Raw genomic sequence first — 23,772 nt, forward strand, 5'->3', positions numbered from 1 at the left:
TTGTTCTTGGGGTAATGTGCGATCTGATTGGCTTGTGGAGTGAGCCCGATGGTTTGAAGGGGACCGCTTCCACTCTGACCACAAGGATAAAGTGACAGAGAGCTCTAAAGGGAGAGGCTGTAACTTGAAAAGAGAGCAGCTGCAAATAAAAACAAACAACAGATTGAGAAAGTTAGCAGAATTATGAGGTTATAATACAACAAAAAGGACAGAAGTGAAATTCCAGAGTATCAGGCTGGACACTCGTGACAGGTAGGTGTGACATACCACAGCCAGAGGAAGCCAAACACAAGGTTTCTTCACTTATTATCTGTGTCTTACTGGCTGATTTCTTACACTTTGAGGGTTAAATTGATGTTTTCTTTGAAACTTGCAGGAGCAAAAACATGTACAAGCATGAGTGCTGGTATGTAATCAGTATCTCTCCTCTTTTTGCTGTTCAGACATGAATAACCGCTCCATCGCGTGGTGGCTGAGGCAGATCGGCCTGTCTCAATACACTAAGACACTAGAGAGAGAATATTATGGTCTGGAGGTAAGCGGAAGTGTCAAATGCTATCCTCGGTTTTGCTGTCTAAATTTTAGGTTTTCTGTAATTGTCGCCCCCCCTTCCAAGGGTTTGCTGAATGTAACAAATGGAGAGCTGAAGGATGCAGGAATAGATGATGCGGGACACAGAGAAACCATCCTCACTCAGCTTTCAAGGCACAGGCAGAAGCTGGACCCCCACACCCGTAATACGCATATGCAAACATCCATGCGCAACAGAGCTGAACCATAATTTGATTTCATTTCAAATTAAATGTTCACCATAAACCTACAGAAGAGCACGTCATCCAACACCAGACACAGGAAGTGCAGACATACTGATTTGAACAAAGAATCAGCAACTATATTCCAACATCTTACTTTTCTATGAAATGCATGTTGATATGAAAACTCTCCTTGCCTAAGGGGCTAATTATCCATAAATCACACCTGACTTAGCTTTGTCAAATATTCATGTGCTACACTTTACCTTATTAATATTGTGATATGGATTCCATGCTATTATTCCCACTGTACTGTACACAACATTGTGTTAAATACTCAACTTTAAGGTCTCAATTTTATTTGCTGTTAATTTAGTATGGCACAATGCTTTAGTTATCACCTTTTTTATGATCTAGCATATAAACTGTTTAAGCAGGTTGGACTGTGAGTGTTGGGAATAACTATTAACACTAGTTGCAGCAAGTGTATATTAATATTGACTTGTGTGTTATGTATGTCAGATGTGGAAACAGGGTGCAGAGCCAGCCGAAAATACTCCTTAGGCTCCTCTGTGGATCTGGTGAGAACACAGCTTTGCCTCAATAGACATACAATTTTATGACTGCCCAAAACAAAAGGAATGACTGGCCAGCTGTATTTGACTCAATACCTGGGTCTGTGCGACTTCCGGCAGGTGAAGCTGAGGAAGGATCTGTTTCGTCAGAGCGTTCTGCCGCGCCTCCAGCGTGCTGATAAAAAACACCAGCTTTCCGCCTCATGTGGCCAGCTCCGCCCACAGGATGAGGGCCCTTTCAGCATGAAAGACAACAAATGCAGGTAAGACGAGTGTGTGTGTGTGTGTGTGTTTAAGAGCACAGATTTTGTCTGAGTTGAACCCTGTTGAATTAACTAGCCCCTTATATAACACAGAGAGCAAAGATATGGTAATTTTCCAAATTTTGACTCAAAATCCTTTACAACTTACTCATCCAGCCATCCCATTTTTTATACACTGACACACATTCACACACCAAAGATCAGGAGCCATTTGGAGTTCAGTATCGCCCTCGAGGACGCTTCACTCACCGTGCAAACATGCAAGGACTGCAGTCTGTACCCACATGCCAAATGCTGGAATGTCCCCTTTACTGCTTGAGCCATGTCTCATCAGACTTGCCTTCCAAATCCAGCAGCCATATGTGTGATGACTAATAAATGACTAATCACCAAAGAAGAGTGAGACATGATGATGTAATGTTATATATTGGGCCCTAAAAAAGGTTGTCATTCAAATAAAAGAACATCTTGCTTAAAAATGACCAGTTTCATGCCCTGCCATGCCATCAGCTGCAAGAAAAACTGCAAGGTTGCATGTTGTGTAAAACATCATTAAAATAGATCAAATGAAAGTTTGACCTGGACATTTGACACATTTGGTGAACAAAGTCTTTTACAGTGGACTGAGTTTCTTTTACACACTGAGCTTGGGTTCTAGGGTAAAATTACTGCAGAAAGTCTTTCCACATCAAGTTCAGACAGATCTCAGCTGTAAAGTGCTTAGCACCAAAATTCTCAGACCAAATATGTGGGGCTTAGTCAGGAAGATAGCTGTTTGGCTGATGCATGTTCATAATCAGGACGGTAAAAAAAAGGGGAAAAATCAAAAAATAACCATGAGATTTAAATGGTTTTGTTAAATGAATGTGTTCATCTGTATTGTATGAGAGAAAATCTGATTTAAAAACTCTTCTTTATCCTGCGGTGGCTTTAATAATTGAGCATAAGTGCCTTTATTTTAGAATAAATGAATCTACTAAAGATTTATATTTCATCATGTGAAATAATGTTTTGACCATTTTTGAACCCCCAAAACATTAAAAATGATTTATCATTGTGACTATATTTCGCCCCCAAAAAAGTAAATGATCAAAGTTTGATGAGTTTTTAAAAAAAATAATTAAATCCCACATTCCTCCATACACAACTACCCACCATGAACCCTGACTGTGGCCAGGTGACAGTAGCTCGTCTTCGGCCGGTATCTGAGGAATGTCGGGGCAGATAGCGGCGTTTCATCGGCTTGCCTGGGGCGGGGAACTTGTGAGAACACGCAGGGAGGAGGACGAGGGGGGCTGGAAGGGAGGGACCGACCGTCCCTGGTGGAGAAAGCTGAAGCACCACAACGTTACAGTTGTTGTTTGGCGGCGACACCTTGGTCCCCAAACCGAAAAACATGCCGGAGATGATGTGAGGACGAGCGACAGGTAGGATAGCTGCGCGATGCTAATGCTAAAGGCAGACTTTAGACGGCAGATAGACTCTTTAATCAACGCGAGATTTTGAGTTTCCTCAAAACGCCGGACGTGATTTATTAAAAGGTAGAATTATCAAGAGGTTTAAATGCTATTTAAATGCTCCCTGCGTCATTATCGCCCGGAATTGTCGAGTTTTACCTTTTTGCTACCTGTAAACTTTAAAGCTAACGTGAGCTACCTGTTGCACAATTATAGGACCAGCCAAAAACCTAATATGTGAGGGGGAGGGGCAATTTATCGGTATTTTGAGGTTTTAAAATATCCGGAATAAAATTTCCCATCTACATCATTCTGAAGTAGAGCTTTGTGGTGCCATTTAGTGTTTCTCAATAGTGGTTCTATTGTAGTTGCACAGGTGTCTGTACCTGACCAACGCCCCTTTAAACAGGATGTTATGTCATAGTGCGCCATTTAATAGCTTTACATAAAGCTGTAAAATTCGACCAAGCACACCTTCTTTGATTCCTCTCTAGTATTAGAATATATAAAATATGGTCCAAATAGAGTCATTTAAAACAAATAACCAAATTTAAATGTGATGTCACAATGAGAATCTCTACTAGTATTAAAAAAATATTGTCAGACAAAATGAAATTATGCATGATTTCTTAACATTCCAGGAGCTGGGGACTTTATTTGTAAATTTGAAAATAAATGAGTATCTTTGTCCACATTTTTGGATATTTCTGTCATCGTAACCAAAGGATTTAGGTCGTCCTAATAAAATGGCAAGGTGTAGTAAGGTTCAGTGTAGGAGAGGGAAACAAGCAAACATCACCACACTAGTTTTCAACATTCCCTAGATACAGAATTTGTTCCAGATGATTTAACATATTCCCTCACAGAACTTGAGCTAGACATGCAGGTCAATCTGCCAGAATGGGTTTGAGAGATGTTCATGAGATTGTGTTTACAGAGTCAGGAAGGTGGAAACTTTGGGAGGAAGGAAGGACGGACACCGGCCGTAAAAAAAAAAAAAAAAAAAAAAAGTCCACAGTGACGGACAAAGAGCTTGGCAGCAGCCTGGTAGAGATGCATAGGAATATTGTTTATATGTTCCAAATAATTAATTATTGCTTTGTTTTACAGCAAGAAGAGGGGCGTCAGTGGATACTTTAGCCACATAAAGGTAGGAACTGTGCAGACACTCCTTCTATCTGGCTCTTTGTTTACTGGATTTTACTGGTTTGTGGTCCTTCCTATCCTGTCACCGCAGGACAAAAACAAGCTGAGCGCCCACAGTCTCAGCTAGGCTGCTTCTCTATGTGCTTTAGATTTTTGGTGGACAGAAAGAGATGGATGCTTTGAAGAAGGAGCTGGAGGAAGAGCTGAAGCTTAGCTCTGAGGACCTGAAGAGCCATGCATGGTACCATGGACCTCTTGGCAGAGAGGTGCTCGATATTATCCTATTTAAACTTGCCTTATGCTTCCTGTAGATTTGGTAGTGTAAGATGAACTTGAAATGGGTTCTAGGTGCAGTGTGATTCAGCCTGTAACCCCACTGACTTGTTTCCAGGCTGGAGAGGCGCTGTTGGAGAGGGACGGTGATTTCCTGGTTCGTGACTCAAGCTCCACCCCCGGGGACTATGTTCTGACCTGTTTTTGGATGAACGGGCCCATGCACTTCAAGATCATAAGAGTGGTTCTTCGGCCCAAACAGGTGCGTCTGTGTCATGGATTTCACCTTTTACTATTTTCCAGAACAGAGATTTTGCCATATGATGGAAAACAGGCTTGAAATGTTATCGAATATTTGCACAAACAGAAGCAAGCAAGCCAGGCTTTTATAAACTCCATTGGAATTCATTGAGGAGCCCATTTTAATTTTATAATTTAAATGCACTGGTTAAAAAAAAACCATCATTACATGCTGGTTGGATCTAGAAACATCTGTTGCAGCTGCTGAGCTCTTGGTTTGGAGGGTCTCTGATGCATTTCCTGTTTGCCTTCATCTGCATGACAGGGCTACTCCAGGGAGCTGTTCCAGTTCGAGGAGGATCGCTTTGACAATGTGCCCGCGCTGATCCGATTCCATGTCGGCAGTCGTCGGCCCATCTCCCAGGCCTCGAGCGCTGTGATCTTTCACCCCATCACACGCACCCTTCCTTTGCGTGTCATCAGAGAGCAACAGGCGGGTGCTGGGAGCGGTAAACAGGCCAAATCCAGCAAGAGACGCAGTTTAAGCACCGCACATGCGGACATGCTGCAGATCATCAATCCCCTGCTAAGGTGAGAAGAGCCTGGGTGGAAGGCTTGTTCGCAAGTACAAATAAAACGCTTACCGTCTAAATTTTCTGTGTGGCAGGAGTGGAAGTCAGCCTGCAAACTTGGAGAATGTTGGACGCAGGCCTTCACTTCAGTCTGCGCAGTCTGACAGCAACATACGAACTGGTACCATTTTAACTACAGTACATACCAGTGCCAGCGTCTCGATTTGTCATTTCTTTTTGTTACACTTCCTCATCCAGGCACACGCCAGGTTACACGAGCGCAAGACCCCGGCCCCGCCCCCATCTCTCCCGTGTTTCGGACTGGTAGTGAACCCTTGCTGAGCCCACGACACACGCGTCCCTCCCTTCCAGGTAACAAGTATTATCGTGCATGATCTGGGACCCTACTAGAATGTGTATTTGCATGACTACAAAGTTCCGTTTTGAACCCAGATAGTATTTGACACACGAGGGATTCATGGCAGGTCAGGGTCAGACAGGAACGCTGACAACATCCGTCCTGCTGTCAGGGGGTATCGTCTCGTTCTGGCTTGTATCATATAAACTCCCTCCCCTGCAGGTGTTGGAGTAACTCTGCAAGGATCAGATGGACAGCTACACCCCAGAGCTCCACCTAAACCTCTCAGGATCTCAGCTGTCTTCCCTAATGCTGTCATTCCTCCGCCTATACAGCGGAATGAGGACCCTTCCTCTTTCTATGATGAGTTGGTCGTCCAGGTAACATTTTCCTTCATTTCTTTAAAGTATCATTCTCTTTGTTTATCAAAAACAAAAGGAACTTCCTGTAAATAATCTGAACACTTCCTGTTGCATGCAGATTCCACAGGCCAAGCAGAAGGGTCATGTGGATAGATTACGTGCAGAAGAGAAGTGGCAGAGCCGGGCTCGCCTCACAGAGACGTCCTTTGGCTTTTTGGAGGCATCTTCGCAGCTGCCTGTAATACCACAGAAGAAGATGGCGGACAAAGTGGAAGACTGCCATTTCCAAAAGCCACAGGTTTGTACACACCTAATTCTGCATGTAAAACACTTCTTGAAATGAATAAATCTTGACCGGTGCAGTTAAATAAAAATGTAACAGCCAGAGATTGATAAATAGTTGTGACTACTCTCTTTAAGCAACTTACTAGTAAAACCTGTTTATCGGTGATAATGGAAAACAGCAGATTATCACTTAAATTGGGCTTGCTAACTGGGAAAACCTGCGGCTAATCTTCTCTCAGAATAATTAGCCAGTTTAGTGAATTATGATGCAAGTCATTCAGCCCTCAAGCTCTGCTACACATTTTAAAAGCGGTTTTCACTCTCACAGGTGGAGACAGGATCTTGTTTCCAGTTGGATCGGTTTGATTCGCTGCTCTTGCCACAGAACAACCGACCCCTGGAGCCCAGTGTCCTGCTGGTGCTCAAAGAGCTTTTCAACCGATCAAATGCAAACACGACGGCTCTGCACATGCTCAGCGTCGACTGCCAGGTAGTCATAGAGTCTGATGTCTCAACAGCTTTTTACTTACGTAAGTGTTGCATCGTAACGGTCGTCGGTACCACAGGTAGCGCGGATCACCGGGGTCACTGAGGAGCAGAAGACGCTTATGGGAGTTGAATCGGGGCTGGAGCTCGTCACTTTGCCACACGGACGACAATTACGGCAGGATTTGCTGGAAAGGTGAATGCTGAGAACACGGGTTTAATGAGCACAGTTGAAATTGTGTTGTGTTGAAATCCATCAAGGAGACTTGGAGCAAGCCTTACACACCTGTAAAAGTCATGTGTTACTTTTTATGTTTGTTAGGCATCATCTAATCTCACTGGGAGTTGCTGTGGACATCCTGGGCTGCACAGGAACTGTGAGCCAGAGGGCCGCAGTTTTACACAAAATAATCCTATTGGCTCAAGCTCTGAAAGAACACACCCACAACCTCTACTCCTTCTCAGCAGTGATGAAGGCTCTGGAGATGCATCAGGTCAGTAAAATAAAGAAGTTGTGGTTGAAAACAGGAGTAAGCTAGGAACTGGGTTTTTCACTGGCTGTTTTCACGTTTGTGGGTGTAGATTACACGGCTGGAGATGACGTGGCGTGCATTAAGGCAGAACCACACAGAGATGGCGGTCTTATTTGAGAAGACACTCAAACCCTTCATGAAACTGCTGAATGAAGGAAACGGTGAGCGTCGCAGTTTAAATGTTTCGTTATATTTGTACAACACGTTCTCTAGAGTTCAGAACAAATAACACTTTTGTGCTCTCATGTTAAACCAGGAAAATATTTTCTACTCTGGCCCAGTTTTTCTGTATTTATGCCCTCGTTTTCTGTGTAGACTCTGTAGTCGATGGCCCTGTAGCTGTTCCACACCTGGTTCCCCTCCTGATGGCAATGGAGGGTGATGACCCGGTGGAGAACAGCGAACGAGGCTGCCAGCTTCTCTACAACATCCTCCAGTCCGCCCGCAACGCTGCGGTGCGTGCGCAGGAGTACCAGGAGCATGCACATTCTCTGCTCACAGGTACGTGTGCACGACCACAGACACGAGAACAACCTCTGACCACATGGTCATTCTTGAAACTTGCATAAACTCAATGTAGAGCTGTGAGTGAGATGATTGATGTAAAGAAGTCAACTATATTCAGATGATCTGAACGGGAAGATATGGGAGAATCATAATGATTACGTTCTCGTCCGACACAGGCTGGGTTCCAGTTCCTGAACTTCTGGAGGCGTTCCAGACCGAGTTTGCCCTGCGGCTCCTCTGGGGTCAGTCTGGGGCAGCAGGTGACAAACGGGAGCGCTATGAGAAGTTTGACAAGGTTCTTTCTGTCCTCTCCAATAAACTGGAACCTGTGGAGCACAACCCGACACATGCTGACCCCTGACCTGAGCCTCAGGCACTGTTTTACCGAGTTTTTCCTCAGGAGAGGAAAGTATAAAGATGGAATGAGAGTGGATTCTGTTTGAACTGTTGTCACTGCTTCAATCACACGGATGGAAAGAAAGCTGAGACTGGGATGGATGACAGACTGTAAGACTTGACATTTACTGCGGGATAAGACTGCAGTGGATTATTTTTTTCCTTTTTAAGGAAATCAGATATTTTTTTAAAATCTAAAGATCTGTTTCAATGCGTATTACTGAGGTGTGAATGTTTCACAAATTCACCCATTTTCTTAAAGACCAACAGTGAGGAAATTGCTTTTGTAAACATGCTGCTGCCATTAAAAAAATTAGACAATAAATTGATGCATATTGTGGATTGTCTCAAATGATTGCAAAAGGAAAGAATACATGCAAAGAGGTTTCTGCAATTTATGGCTGTAAGGAAACATGTACATACATAATATGTACATTGTCTTTTACCATCTGATAGCGCGGAACAGATCAGTAAAGAAAGAGATGAATACACTTCTATTGATTGTTTTCTTTGTTTCAGCTTCTCGTTTATTTTGAATTTGACACATCCAGGATGTATTAAAAATGTATCCCCCTTTTTTCCCCCTCTATATGGAGCATAAACTTAAGAGCATTTTTGGTGGTTTCACTGGTTTAAACAGTGAGTTCTAGGACTAAATTCCCCTTGAGAATAAGTCTGCCATTAAGTTTCAGCTCAGAATTTTTAAAAGTTTTTATACAAACAGGTCAAGATCCACAGATGTAGAGGCTCAGTTAAAAACAAGACGGGTATAAAAACAGAACTGTTGTGACCATTCTGCCACGCACTCTATGTGCAAAACTAGAAGTGACATCAAGAAATAAATGCAAAGAGGACACGGCTGCATCGAGAGGCAACATGACGTTGTACCTGCAGGAGAATGAACACCTATGCAGGTTGGCTGCATCTCAAGAGCAGGAGGAAAGACATGGATCAAGCAGCAAGGCCATTATCTGTTCTTTTTTTAGGAAAAAGTGGTCACAGTGACATTTAACATCTGCCTTTAACCCATCCACGAGGAACACCAAGCAGCGGAGATGCAGGAAGCAGATCCAGAAACAGCTCCTGAATTCTGAGTACGAGAGGACAGACACGCCGAGCAACCCTGGAGGTGACAGAGTTCCTCACATAACATGAACTTCCTAAATACGCAGGCTACGTTTGAATGGTTTTTCACCAGTTTAACTCCAGATCAAATTGTTTTCGCTTCTATTTGAACCAATGGAAGGCATCTAACTCTGACATAAAAAAGTTGTAAACTCTTCTTTTAATGTGACATTCTGAGACTTTATATGTTGCACATTCCCTATAGAGTAGTGGTTTCCATCCAGATACAAGTCATAAACATCACTGTGATTAAAAATGTTTAAAAAAAAAAAAAAAAAATCACAAAACAGGAAAGAAAAACTTCACCTTGTAAAAAAAAAATGGCAGTGGCAGTGGGAAAGTCAAGTGAATGGATATATGGACATAGAAATGTAGCGTCAGGCTACTGTGACGTTAAACATGTCATACATTGTGCACATTCATAAACGCTTTATAAAATCAGGCAGTGCTGATGGGTTGAGGCAGTCTCTCCTGCTGTAGCGAGCAGAGTGGTTGATTGCTTTGGTCTCTTCAGACAGTTTTAACTATCACGGCTGATGTAGGATGAAGGTATAAAGCCCTCTTCGCCGTTGCCTTTCAGGACCCTCATCCAACCATCTCCTTTGTCCTCCTCCATGATGCTCAGCAGCTCTCCCTCTGCGATGGATACGGTGCCCTCGCTGTTGCCTGAAAGAAACAAGCGCGCCCCAAGTGAGCAAAAACGGATGAGGATCAGGACGAGCGGCGCAGGCGTCACACCCAAACGTACCTTCAAAGTTGTACAGAACTGTGCACTGGCCGAGGGGGGGGTCTACGTCCTCAAACTCGTCATCAAACTCTGTGTAAAGGTTCCGTGTTTGGTCAGCTGCTACATTACTAAATACATTGTGGGGAAAAAAAGGGAATTTCCTCATTATCATCAGATACATTCACCTTTTGAGAATCACTCGTCATAAAATGACCCCCTATTGATTGTTAAAAATCATTTCAACCCCCAGCAGGAAGAAAGCTAAATATTTAGCCACCCTTAAAAACACTACAGTTAAATTTAACACACTTTTCTGATGCAAATTCCACCTGCAAAAAAGAGCTCATTTCCTGAGAAATGTGTCTTCTTACTCATACAATGGAAGGAGGTGGCCAAATCTTTGTTTACTATTGGTGTTGCTGGTAGACTTAGTAATGAGTAAACCTTCATTTTCAGAAAAAACAGATCTTTCTTACACATGTTGAGCATTATTGTTGATGACGTTAGCAGATTCCTCTCCTCCAACTGCTTCCGATAGCCATGTCTGGAACAAAGCAGGAAGTGAGGTTAATACGTACCCATATCCAAATGGTCTGTCCACTTCCTTTCATTGCCAGGATGGATTTTGTGTACAAATAATCAGGATTTTTGGTGAGTAAAATCAAAAATCCTGATTATTATACTAAAATGTTGCTATATTCCTAAATAATTTAGCGTGTTGGGGAGGGTCAGTGTGGGGATTTCCCAGCATGCTTTGTGGCAGTGTGTCTGTGGGTTCAGGTTGGTGTTAACATTTACAAGAACAAAAACCGGGTTATCTTTTGCAACTTTCAATGTTAGTGTTCTATTTATTTAGTTCTGGTTGTTGATGGTTTTAATTACTGTTTGCACTTGCACACCATAAGCCAGGTTATGTGTGTGATTGAAGACCTTCCTTCGTTCATTTATCTCCAGTTTCTGTTTAATAAAGTGACGCTCTTCTGCAGTCGAACTGCTGCATAAGCAGGCATGAGTCTGTGTCTGAGTTCTTCCGCTACCTAAAACCCTAACTCGCCACAATAATATTGCAGTTTTATCAGGTAATTTTGATGCATTTTATGTGTGTCGCAGCTGTACCCACAGTGGAAATTTTATAGCCATAAAATGGTTATTGAGGGTTGGATTGATTCAGACGCACTACTGAAGGCCTAGGTGTGAAATGCGCGGCCCGCCACTGGATTATTTAAAACCTATTCATGGACAAAATATAATTAACATTAGTCTGTGATTCAGATATTTTTAGGCCAGCAGAGAAGGCCTTGCAGGCCCTGACGGCCCACCACTGCCATATACTGTACACAGTTTGTGTGATATAAGTAAATGTAAAGCTACAGCCTATGCACCAACCTCATATTTGGCAAGCTCTCCCCTCAGACGGCCGATGTGATGGGTAGTTTCTGAAATCTGAGGCTCCAGGCTGGTCGGGTCTCCCAGCTGAGGATTCTGCTCATACACACCCTTCATCTTCTCCAGCGCGTCACTGAGGTCAGATCAGAAGTGTTATTCGGGAAATTGAAGCTCCCATTAAGGAACGTTAAGGGGCTGTAGTATGGAGGCTACCAACATTCACACCATCCATATGGATTTGTGCTTATTAGACAGGAAAATGTTTCCAACTACTTAAGAGCCACTTGATTTTGCCCAAAATGTCATTCAAGTTCACTCCACTTTGTTAGCATTTAACATTTGCATGGCTTAGCGTCAGAGACACCATCTATTTGTATTCAATACATTTATTATGAATATATAAATACAAAATTAATTTGGTAAAACAAGATTTATTCTGCTGATTCAGAGGTGGTAAATGTTTGACACCAATAGCGCAAAGGAAAAGATTTAAAGAAGACTCGAAAAGATTCCTCTCCACCATTGTGTACAAATGTTATGAGAAATAAAGATTGAAAGTGGTCTGAGACGGATGCCACGCTGCCTTCACCTTTGGTCCTGCGTCTTCTGAAGCTCTTTGTTAATGTCATCAATCTTGGCCTGGAGCTTCTTCTTCCTCTGCTCTGGAGGGAGGTGAGAGAAATCCTCTGCAGCCGGCGGCTACAGACACACACACAAACTTCCCCTCACATCATGGTTCCAAACAGATCCATGCTCACCACCAGGGGTCATTCTAGCTTGACTTTTTAAGTTATTCGATATATTTTTACATTTTTTAATATTTCCAGACACAGAAAAAGACTCTTTCCCCACATGCCATATTAATTTACATTCATGTGCAAGAATCCAGTTCAAAGTTATAAATGACCATGCCATCAAAGAATAAAGAAGTTTCTGATGAAAAATTCCTTTGATTTACATTAAAGCGTAAGTGCACCCAGGAGAGCTTCCACTGGACCAACGCCTGCACTCATAAAGCTAACGAATTAGCTTTATAAGAGACGCTCTTCTGTGGTGGTTTTGCATCTAAATTTAGCAACATTGCACAATAGATGGTTTTGTTTTTAACAATTACTGCTATAAAGCAGAGTAAATGTACAAGATCCTCCCTACAGAAGTCAGTGCGGCGTGATCCTGAGCAGAGTTACTCCTTAAAAAACCACCAACCCAGCACCAAATGTTATTTGACCGTAAAATCCAGTGGATTGGATTTAGTTGGATTCCAAATCCGCCAAATGATCTCTTAAATCCTCCCTTCTGACCTTTGATTTCAACCCTCTAAATAACCATTAAAGTATTACCATTTGTTTTTCAGCGTGAGACGTCTACACAAAGGGAAAAGGACATTTGAGGTGAGATATAACAGACATGAACAAACACACAATAACAAAGCAGGCAGGTTTTGTTTGGTATCTATCGAGTGTAAATCTGGGATGTAAGGGAGAGAAAGAGCGAATGAACTGAGATTCAGAGGAGGAGGAAGCCCATTGAGTCACAGACATGCAGAGATTCATGACATTTAGTAGTTGAAGAGTTAAAAACAGCACGGGGCAAGTCTGCACAGCAGACAGGAATTAGAAATGGCCCCTGAGGGCCTCAGGGTGGTAGAGTAAAGCTTGAGAGGAATGTGTTTGTGTGTGTTCAGGTATCGCTAGGCCTGATGGCTGCCAGTTTCTTTTAATTACATAATGGAACAAAATCAAAACATTAGTTTCAAATGCAGCTGTTTATGTGGATTTAATGTGGATCTTATTTTAAATGTGTTTTAAAATATCAGTAAGCCACCAGGAATGCATTCTTAGCATCGTTGTATCCTCATGTTCCACTCATGCAGCTCTAAATCCAAAGCAAATACGTCCAACGAGTAACAATGTTAGAAAATAGGTGGATTAATCTGTCCTGCAGGGGGCGGTAGTACTCAGCTCTCAGCACTGCTCTTGGAAACAGTTTGTGGATTCAACCGTCACTGTCAAACATTCTCTGCTCAGACAGCCACGAGCATCGAACTGTCACTGGCTAATTTCCTCTAAAGTGTGCAGTTTCTCTTTCACACATGCAGCTTTACTCTACATGGGATTAAAGCTGAAGGCTGAAGTCATCAAACTGGAAAAAGCAGTTCCTCCAAACTTGTAGTAGTAACCTGACACCTTTCTGAGAGCAGGCTCTCAAGCTAACCCGTTTGGTGACTGTTGAGGCAAGCTGTTCTAAATCCAACGCAAATTAATGGTAATAAAAATAGCATTTTATTTCAAAGTACATGTAAAGAAAATTGGCATTGTTTTGAATACAAATCAACGTAACTTTCGTCCTTTCAGAGGACGCGAATCTGAAAGGACGATGGGACAATTATAGTTAGGCGATAATGACTCAGGCGCTGAGCTACGTTTGGAGAAAAACAGGACAGAGCGGAATTTCAGGTTGTCAAAAGCAAAAGAATGTGAAGCAGAGAGGAGGGTGGGGGGTAGAGGATCTCTGTCCTTGAAATAATGCAAATGCTGGAGATGTGGCGGAGCATCAGAGACCGAAGGCCCCGATATCAGAGGTGGGTTACGGAAAACTGCTGGACAGCTGGTAGATATTTTCTGGCTGATGAACCGTGAGGCCCCAGCGTGTAAAACTGAACAACATTCTTGGAGACACCCCAGTTTCTCCCACTAGTTCCCTCCCAGGTTGCGTTGTATCCCCCTGGTTTTTTACTCTATAGACAAACGTGAGGGGAGCCGCAATTTAAAGTTTGCCGACGACTTGGTCATTGTTTCCCTCCTCGCCAGCAGAAATAGACTGACTGTCACAGACTGCTGCAGGTCATTCTTCTCGGAAATGAATATCTCCAAGACAAAAGAGATGGTTATTGATTATGGGAAACCTCCCAGAACCATCTCTCTGACTTCTATTGAAAGGCGGCCTGTGGAAGCTGCACAGCGGCGTAAATTTCATGGTATTGTTTTTGACTTCAGATGGACCCTTGAACACAACGCAGATGCAGGTGGATTTACCGTCTGCCTTTCAGGTACAATAATCTGAAACTGTTCCAATTCAGGTCCGAGCAAAGGCTCATAAATTCTGGGCAGACCCGACCTGCTTCCTGTTCAACGACTCTTTAAAAATTCCTTCAGGTCGTTGAGTTCATTATCCCTGCTGTTATTGCTCTGTTCAATTCCCTCAAATTTCCTGAAGTTGAAGATGCGATTCAAGTTTAAGAAGATGTGTGACTTCACCTTGTGCTTCTTGCCGAAGGGCCAGAGTTTGGCGCGCACTTTGGGTGGGTTGAGGCTGGAGTCAGAGGTCGCCGCTTTGATTCCTTGAGAGTAGTCTTCAAACTCCACATCTGCAGGTCGCTCGAAGCCCGATTTATGCTGCTCAATAAAGAGCATGGAGTCCTGCAGGGACAAATGCATCACAGCACAAAAGGGGGTTTGATTTATGGTGTGTGAAAATACAGAATCATTCTGAGCAGCAACTTAACAGCAACAGCTAAGAAACACTGTTGGTACCGACCGAGCTTTTCAATTTCACACTGCAGGAAATGATGCTCTAAAGATGCTAAAGTCAAAATATGACGGAGGTAGGCAGCACTTTATATTTAAAGAACAGGTTTCGCCTAAGAACAAGCCGCTTTAATGTAAACAGAACAATCAATCTCCTACCTGTTTTTCGTTTATTTTGTTCCCTGCTGCTGCGATGCCCTCTAAACACTTTGAGATGATGGGCAGCACCTTTTTCTCGACGTCTGAGAACTGGCAGTATCCTTTCGCCAGGTGCCGAATCCTCTGCTCGTCCATCTCCTGCATTTTCTGATGGCAGACACATCCAAACGACTCCTTAGATCCCACCCGACACGCACAGGTTCTGCTTCAAGTGCGAACGGAAATGCCGCATCCTCCCTGCGTGCCATCGTGTTTAAATATCTCACGTTGAAGATCTGCGGTATCTCCGTGTAGTAGAAGTAGTTCTGCTCCTTGTTGTACTTCTGCAGCTCGGCCGCGTAATCGTTCCTGCTTTCCTCTGCCGTGTGCGTCCGGGCGTGGGCGTGGTTCTTGGCCTTCAGAACCACAGGAGGGAAAAGACAGAAGAGAAGGTGAAAGTTTAGGAGACAAGTTAAAGAGCCCCAAACTCAGCCTCATGGGCAGCGACACAGCCATGGAAACGAGTGGTTCTTACTTTCTCGACATCCATCTTGGTGGCGTTGACGTCATGCTCCGTTTTCTCTGCTTGCTGTGTGGCCTTTTCAGCTTCCGCCCACTCCTTGGCAAAGCGCTTCTTAATCTGCCAGACACCAACAATCAACACAGTATTAACAATAAAAAGGCAGCAACTGTGATTTTACCCCTGATGGAAGCTAAGCAAATGTATACGTTACACTCCCGTTGGGGGGGATCGACCCGGTCGTGAGGTGTATACAGAACATGACACATGTCGCACGTGACTCACGCTTTCTAGGTGTTTGAAGCTGCTCTCTAAATTCTGCTGGGCCTTCTTGGCTTCAGAAAGGTGCTGAGGAGAGAAGAGATTTGAGATGACGCCCGGCACCAGGGCCCAGAACCTCCCCCTCTCTCCCCCCCTCCCTCCCTCACCCCTTTGCGCTCCTGCTTCAGATCCTGCAGGTATTTGTTGAGCTCCGCGCAGATGCCCGTCGTCATGTTTTCGGCCACGATTTCGCGCTGGCCGGCGTAATCGTTCAGCTCATTCAGGATCTCCTGGAACGACGCGTGGTTGCTGAATCTGCGGAGTGAACACACGAAATCATGCTGATATTGAAAAAAAGCTAGTTCAGTCTTGCAGGTCCACGCCAATTAGCTTAGCATTTAGCTGGTAAATCTTTCAGTTTTTTCTCTTTATTGGTATGTCGGTACATCTGAGTGAAGAGAAACGTGCTCGGCGTTCCAAGATCACGGGTGAGCCCTCCGGATCAACACCTTTCAGGAATGCAGACTTATCTGATATCATCCTGCTGTAAACATGAAACATGTGTTCTCCTCTTACTTGCAGTCGAGTTCCTCCTTGCTCCCTCGCTTGGCGTACTTCTTGGTCAGATTCCTGCATCAAAAAGCAGGATTGTGGGATTTATGGTTGACGGCGCCTGGCATTGCGGGGTCGAGGGGAAACATAGGAGCATGTACACACACCTGAGCTGCTTGGCGTAGCCCAGCTCGATCTCCGTCCTCTCCTTCACAAATTTGACGTAGAGCTCCAACAGGTCGATGCCCGATTGCGTGTGCTTTTCGATCTGGTCGCATTGGTCCTGCGAGGGCGGCAGCACATGCGGAGACGGAAAAAAACCTCTCCGTTTTCCTGCATAATTTTCCTCCTTGTTTAAATATCAGTCATTAAAAATGTCAGCTAAATTTAGTTCAGCGGAATGAAAAAAAAGCACAACCCAAAAACTTTAAGATACTCTGATATGACTCCCGACTCTGTGACATCACCCGTCTGCAGAGCCAAAAATGAGCTCTTATTTACATATTTAAAATAAATAAGCTAGTTTATGGCTTCAGCTGGTGCCTCTGTTATTGTTTTACTGACACGCCGGCTGTTCACTAAACACTGCTGACCCCCTCTCTGACCCAACTGTTGGAACCTCATCAGGGTCGGGGAGGGGGTCACCAGACACACACCAACATTCACACAACCAGATTGCATGTTTTTGGACTGGGAGGACATGAAAAGACTCAGGAAGTACATGCTATTGAACTGACAAAGGTCAAAATGGAATTAAACCCAGAACCTTAGGGCTCTGAGGCGACTGTGCTGATGGTACCAACAGAATCTCAGCCAGATGGACACGGCGCTTAAACTCTGCTTGCGCTTTAAAGATGCGGTGACGACTTCTGACTAAACTGATGGCGGCGTGATGCTGGCTGAATTTTGGAGCTCTGAGATCAACACCCGGTCCGGAGAACACCCGGTCTGAGAAAAACGGAACGTTTTGTACCATCGGACATCTGCGGACGGGAAGAGCAGCTGCTTCTGTGACAGCTGAAGTCCGCGATCGGTTAATCGATGTTTCTTTTTTGCTGCCTCGAAAATGTCAGCAAATAAACAGCTACTCTCAGTGGAGTCGAGGAGCTTGTGCGCACACACACACACACTCACGCACACGCACGCACACGCACACACACACAGAGGAAAAACAAAGCAGCATTCTGCATTTCTCTACATATGTCCCTACACACAAACACACGTGTGTGCTCACAGGGTGGAGTCTCTCTCTGTCTTTAGTATTTCACAAGAGGCATGACACCAGCACCACCCTAACAGTCTGACCCTCCAGATTCTGGGTCGAATTATCCAAACCATTTCGTTGTCCACCACAACTCTCATTATGGAGACTGTTCCTGACTCTCAATCAGGTACAGGACAGAGCAGACGACTGTTACCTGTACAACTGGTTCTAATGTGCAAGTGTGTAGGGAAGTGCCTAGGTGTGTGTGTGTATGTGTGTGTACAGGCTGCAGGCAGGAACCAAAGAGGAGGGGCCAGCAGATCCCACAGTAGGACCCGAGCACGCCAGGAACCAAGCGGATCATGAAGGATCAAAGGACAAGTACAAGGAGTTCTGATGGAGTTTGTGTGAAATACACTCCCTCGCCTTTGCTGCTGTGTTGCTGTTTTACTGTTTGTAAAAGCTCTGGTTGCGCTTGCGGCCTGTAATGTGGAAATGGTGGCAAGAGAAAGAGTGTTCTGGAATGAGATAATAATTAGCTCAGTGTGAACCTCCGCCCTGTAACTGATGGTCCCCTGAGCCTCTCCTGGAACCAGGACTGGAACCAGTCAGACTAGTCCCACCCCCCCACCGTGACGCAACGCAGAAGCACGTGTGCTTCCTGGACCAGGCTGATCTCGGCTCCCCAGCACATCCATCCCAATAAAAGCTACAAAACCGCAGGACAGCGGTGTACGGCGTTTCAGCAAATATCATTAACATTTCAATCTCCAAATATTACCACAAATTAATGTGAACCTGGGCTGTAAAATTACAGGTTTATTATTTTTCAAATGAATAAATGTGTTTCAAAGCAGCAGAAATGTTAATGTTTACGTTTTTACATTAATGGCTCAGCATTATGCCCTTTAATGATATCAAGATGAATGTTTGATTGAATTTTTCCATATAATTTCTTCTGTATTTCAATACGCAATAATTGTGATAATTCAATTATAGATGTCTTAATGACTGATCGAAAAAACCATGTGAATATTGGTGGATTACACCGGCACCGATTTTATAAACTATCCACAATTACACCTGCCTCATTTTAGCAGCATTAATATCTCAAGCATCCAGAAATATAAAAAATAATATATATAAAATATAATATTACTGTAATGTTCTATCGGGGTCTGATCTAAAGTTTAACACGAGACACAGAGCAGGCTGCTTATCTAGACCATGACAATAAAAGGAAAAATGCAGTTGCAATTAATCTGACCAACTTTACGACTGGGCCTGGGTGTGTTTGGATTGCGTTGGCAACCTCATATTCAGTAACTTTGAGCATAGGTCAGATCGACAAAGAAATCCTTCAAAAAGTGCGTTGAATGTAAGAAGATGTTGGAAAACTGACAACAAATCATCTCTGAAATAAACACATCTCCGTGTTTTTTTGTATGTTCATAAATTAGCAAATGACGCAAAGGCAATCAAATGATCAATGATTAATCAATGATTAATGTGAGGGGTTCGAGGGCTTTTGGTGATCGATTTATCAGGGGAATCGTGATAAAATGTTTCAGGTTCACAACTATGAGGATTTCCTGCCTCAGTCCTGAAAGAGGTAAACAGGATGTCTTCTCCATTGGCCTAAAATTGTATTTTCTTACATTGTTACTTAGGAATGCAATGAGATAAAAATCTGTGCCAAAAAGTGAAAGCCGACATTTTAAAAACCATCCTATGATAAAATTGATGATAATAAAGGTTCTTAGGTACAAATGTTCCATGTTTAAATGTTTAAATGTTTCCAGTAAATATTAAGGATCTGATTTTTATATTATTTGATGATAATATAAGAAAAAATGCAACAAACTGTCAAAACAAGTTATTAACAAAATAAACTAAAAGCAATTTGAGGGATTATGATTCTTAGAAAAGCTTTAAAGGGGCAGAATGTAGCGCCATGAAAAAACATCTCACACACCAGTTTACCATTTATAATTCAGGCTTAGATTCCTTTTTCAGTTCCTATTTTATTGTATTTTCTCCTTAAAAATAGTCATATTTGCAGAAACCTCAACATAAAAATACATCATATTACAGTATATCCTGGGGACTTTTATAGTTTAACCCAAAAATGGAACCAGGGTCAATTTTCCTGGTGATCTTTTAGAGAGAAAACTGTGTGTATGTGTGTGTGTGTCCGACCTGGTCATTGTCCCGATGACGTCAGAGATGCCGACTGGCTGACGTCATGAGAAGGCATCTCGCCGCCACCTCACAACTATTGTCATGAGGCAGAGGTCGCGTTCACGCACGTAAGAGTTACAGGGGCGTAAACACCCGGTGTGGAGTCGGTGCGGGGCAATAACCCCCCCCTTCTCCGATAAGGTCTGAGTTGCGAAATTCCAACGGAAGGTTTTCCATAGGTCTCCTGCTGTTGTCCGTGTGTTACCGAACCCCCAAGTCGAGGGGGGAGAAAACCCGGTTCGGTGCAGCAGAGTTGTGTTGACGTGTGTCAGCTGTCAGACTTACCCAAAGGTCTGTTCCCCAGTCCATGTCTGCAGGAGTCGTCCTTATGACGGGCTGGTTGGGGAAGGGGGGGGCGGCGGTGGCAGCAAGTGGTGGCCAGGTGGAGGTTGGGAAAGCGGAGGAGAGAAAAGAGGAGAAAAGTACTGCTGTCACCCAAAAAAATCCACTTAAGTTCGAGGCTCGGCAATGGAGTTGGCGGAGGAAATGTTTGGAGGAAGTCTACGCCTTCTCCTTGGCACGGACGCCCCCGTCCAGAGAGAGAGAGAGAGCGAAAGAGAGAGAGACAGACAAAGAGAGAGACAGACAGACAGAGAGAAGGGGGAAGTTGGGAGTTTCTGTTCGTATAAAACTTAAAGAAACAGCTGGACGCCACTGGCATCACATAAAATCCGATTAGCCTCAGGCATAAAAAAAAACAACCTTAAAAACCTCTGTAAATTGCTGTATTTGACTTTTTCTTTGTTTTTGACTGTAGGAAATGAACAATACAAGCTCTTAAAGGGACAGTTCACCCAAATTCTAAATACATATGTGTGTGCGTGTGTGTGTGTTACCAATGTTTGCTGCATACAGAAAACAGTTTCCTCCAGTTTGGGCCCCTCTGGATCACTGATTCCACCCACAGGCTGTGGTTTGACCGAGGTGACCAGGTGTGTCCCTGATGTGTTCACGCTCTCATCGCCAGTGACGTAAACGCTGCCTGTAGATCCATCATACTTCCATAGATTCAACTTTTAAAAACCGAATGGAGCCATGTCCACCGTCATATTAAAGGTGTCCCCTCACTGTCCCTGCCTCTACTGAGAGCTTCCTCCCCTACCTCATGATTACGGTGAGCTGGGACAGGAAGTCATACCTCAACCCATCTGCAGGGGGCGTGCACACGCGCAATGTGGATTACCGTCACGTGACAGTTCGTCCTAAAATGTTCATGCTTTAAAAAAAAACTACTTTTTTACCTTTTATTATATTACGTCGTTGGCTGTATTATTTTATTTAGTATCATTTTCAGTGTCTGTCATTTCAGTTTTTGAGCACGCGCAAAGTGACGTCAGCCTACCTGTTGAGGCCACGCCCGTTTGTTCCGTGAAGGTGGCATCAGGGCGCCACCAGGTGTTCATTTCCGGATAGTTTAATTCGAAGCAAATGCAGCCCAGAAAACATTTTTAGCTTTTACCCACAAACAGGAACCTTTAATGTAAATCAGTCTTCTTTTTAAACTGTTCTTATGTTGTGTCAGCATAGATGGACTTTGTATTTATATAGCTTTATTAGCATTACAGTGTTAGTATAAGACACTCATTAAAAAAAAACTCATCTCATGGACTAATGACATTAATCAGACTGATGTGTGCAGGAACAATTATTAGCTGATCTGATCTTCATAGAAATGGCTTTGAGTGAGTGGTTCCAGCCCTTCCAAGTTTGCCAAAAGACATATACCTTTTCAAACCTAACGGCACCGTGAGGGGCGTACATGCCGTTGGGTTTCACCATGTGGCAGGCGCCATACCAGAATCCACCAAGGCAATAGTGAGCACAGTTTTTGTCCCACTTGTCCTGATCTTTGTCAAATGTTGTGAACTTCATGTTGTTGTGTCCTGCCAAACTGTCCCCTGGAGGAAGAAAAAAAGATCAATGCTTCCAGCAGAGGTGAAAGATCAGAATTGTAGAGAAAATATTGCAACTGATTTATTAAAATAATACCTCTAGAGAAATGCACCTACAAACCAAGGTGAGCTGGTGTACACAAGGATTTTGTACGTAAAACAAAAGGTTTCTCCAGGATTTGCACTTGTTCAGTTCATTCTAATCTGAAGAAAATTTGCAAGAAAACCACCCCAACTTGTGCCGTCACAGATGGTAACTTGAAAATTTTGGCTTTCTTTGATATTAATTGGAACACTTGCTTTCTTAAAGTAAAAGTGATCACCTGCATTCCCATCCATGTAGTTCCCCAGGTGAAGCTGATACCCGTTGTTCTCAGGATCAATGGAAAAGGAGGAGTAATGGGCGAAGGCCTTGGAACCATCCCAGCCCTCTATTGTTTGTTTGTCATTGTTTTTCCTGATGACCAGCAATAAGATGTTTTCCAGACCATGGTTGCAAATTGAAGGTTTCTGTTTGAAAGTTTCCAACAAAACCAGCTGTTATCAGTCCAACCTGCGCTTCAAGTCAAACTCAGCATCTGTAAACACAAACTCACCGAGCCAATATTCACCAGCTGCTTTGCCAAATCCAGCTTTATAGTGGCTCCATGGCCTGTAGAAGTTTTCAGTCCCATCAATCCTCCTCTGAATCACCCGTTAGAAGAAAACCAATTCAGGAGTGAGAAGAATATCCACTGTTTCAATCTATTAGTTAACCAAAACATTAGCTCACCGTCCATCCCCCATCATCAGTGTTCATGTCACAGTAGACAACCAGGGGTGTCACCCCGCTGGGTGCTGTGCAGTTGTGGTGGCGAATGTCATCGCAGTCGATTGGCAGAAAATACTGCGAATCTGAGTGAACTGAGGTGGCAAGAGCCAGAAGAGTGAATGCTGCCTGCATGTGTGAGGAAAGAGGTGATGTAGTCAACTGCCCTCTGAACAAATAATAACAAAATCTTCAGAAATCACGTGTGTGTGTGTGTGTGTGTGTGTGTGTGTGTGTATTCCTCCAAATTCCCCCAAATGTATATTTAATAAGTTCTTACTGTAATCATGGCACTGTCTCCACTGAGGTGAGGTAAACTGGTCTCTGTTAAGACTTTTAAACAGTTCTGTTGACAAAAGCATGTGACCCTGACACCTGTTTGACAAGTCATAAGGTTGATCATTAATATTCAAGGCGTCATAGATTACTCTGTTGATCCTACAGACCTTGGCATATCATTAAGGCATTTGATTTATTATTTAGGCAAACTTGAAAAAAAAAATCAAATTATGTTCCTGGCATTATATGTGATGAAGTGAACATAATTTTTAAAACATCAACAAACGTAGGCACAGACATCCCAGAAAGATCTTGTATTTAAATATATGTGGTCCAAGCTTTATAAACCGCACTAAAATACAATAGGCTGCAGCAGCATTTCCTCCTCTTTTGCGCTGAATAAACATAGAATTCTGTTTTGTTCAGTTGGAGAGTGATCTATTAGAGCCAGCGGGGCTGTTTGGCTGTTACCCACCCTCCAAAAGCCTCCAGACTGATCTGACTTCATGATATAAAGTCACTGTGTGACTGAATCATGTCACACCTTTGTGTTTTTCTGTGGGTGAAGGCTGACGGTGGAGGAAAGGTGCTCGAGGGAATGCTAAAAAAAGGGGATTTTCTAAGGGATAGGGCTGTCTCTCAGAAAAGGACAGTAGTATACATAGTAATGTGTAATATGACATGACACGGAGAAATCCCTTTATAAAAGCACTTAGCTGTGCTCTATTTCCTCTCCCTTCACGTCTCCTCTGATCTCATTTTTATTGATAGACTCTCCTCGGACACAGAAATCAAACGCAGAACCTTCTGATGGACCAAGAAAAGGCCAATGATAATCAGTCGTACCCCTGTCCAACCTTAAACCTTTCAGCCTTGTGGTTTACGATGGTTTATGGGCATGTGTTGG

The 23,772-nt window shown here is 43.5% G+C and overlaps 3 protein-coding genes across 11 annotated transcripts; 1 reads left to right on the forward strand and 2 right to left on the reverse strand.

Moving 5' to 3' along the window:
- The first annotated feature begins 94 nt into the window (after positions 1–94).
- On the forward strand, positions 95–8,545 carry sh2d3a (SH2 domain containing 3A). 7 transcript variants are annotated; one of them, XM_057034770.1, is made up of 19 exons: positions 95–252; positions 444–535; positions 617–734; positions 1,275–1,333; positions 1,448–1,590; positions 4,158–4,197; positions 4,343–4,459; positions 4,585–4,728; positions 5,032–5,297; positions 5,374–5,459; positions 5,537–5,650; positions 5,859–6,016; positions 6,117–6,296; positions 6,612–6,773; positions 6,850–6,965; positions 7,092–7,263; positions 7,352–7,463; positions 7,618–7,803; positions 7,986–8,545. In XM_057034770.1, exons 2-19 carry the CDS (start codon positions 446–448, stop codon positions 8,168–8,170), a joined length of 2,448 nt encoding a protein of 815 aa, XP_056890750.1. In that variant the 5' UTR covers positions 95–252; positions 444–445; the 3' UTR covers positions 8,171–8,545. The 7 variants fall into 7 exon arrangements, with proteins under 7 accessions (XP_056890750.1, XP_056890748.1, XP_056890751.1 ...); XM_057034771.1 differs by having other exon boundaries at positions 153–293; XM_057034768.1 differs by having other exon boundaries at positions 105–252; positions 444–734.
- Positions 8,546–9,467: 922 nt separating this feature from the next.
- trip10b (thyroid hormone receptor interactor 10b) lies at positions 9,468–21,013 on the reverse strand. 3 transcript variants are annotated; one of them, XM_057034817.1, is made up of 16 exons: positions 20,723–21,013; positions 20,172–20,222; positions 16,609–16,724; positions 16,466–16,519; positions 16,057–16,204; positions 15,914–15,976; positions 15,644–15,748; positions 15,396–15,524; positions 15,130–15,276; positions 14,701–14,862; positions 12,784–12,807; positions 12,033–12,142; positions 11,444–11,576; positions 10,534–10,601; positions 10,079–10,185; positions 9,468–9,996 (listed from the first exon to the last, which is right to left on the reverse strand). In XM_057034817.1, the coding sequence occupies exons 1-16, from the start codon at positions 20,735–20,737 to the stop codon at positions 9,851–9,853; spliced, it is 1,578 nt and encodes a 525-aa protein (XP_056890797.1). In that variant the 5' UTR covers positions 20,738–21,013; the 3' UTR covers positions 9,468–9,850. The 3 variants fall into 3 exon arrangements, with proteins under 3 accessions (XP_056890797.1, XP_056890799.1, XP_056890798.1); XM_057034819.1 differs by having other exon boundaries at positions 20,172–20,399; positions 20,723–21,007; XM_057034818.1 differs by lacking the exon at positions 12,784–12,807 and having other exon boundaries at positions 20,723–21,012.
- A 406-nt stretch (positions 21,014–21,419) lies between these two features.
- Positions 21,420–23,146, reverse strand: LOC130526899 (microfibril-associated glycoprotein 4-like). The gene is made up of 4 exons (XM_057034904.1): positions 22,552–23,146; positions 22,332–22,472; positions 22,102–22,235; positions 21,420–21,784 (listed from the first exon to the last, which is right to left on the reverse strand). The coding sequence occupies exons 1-4, from the start codon at positions 22,719–22,721 to the stop codon at positions 21,504–21,506; spliced, it is 726 nt and encodes a 241-aa protein (XP_056890884.1). The 5' UTR covers positions 22,722–23,146; the 3' UTR covers positions 21,420–21,503.
- Positions 23,147–23,772: the final 626 nt, after the last annotated feature.

This window comes from Takifugu flavidus, chromosome 6 (assembly GCF_003711565.1).
Source record: "Takifugu flavidus isolate HTHZ2018 chromosome 6, ASM371156v2, whole genome shotgun sequence".
In the NCBI taxonomy this organism is placed as follows: domain Eukaryota; kingdom Metazoa; phylum Chordata; class Actinopteri; order Tetraodontiformes; family Tetraodontidae; genus Takifugu; species Takifugu flavidus.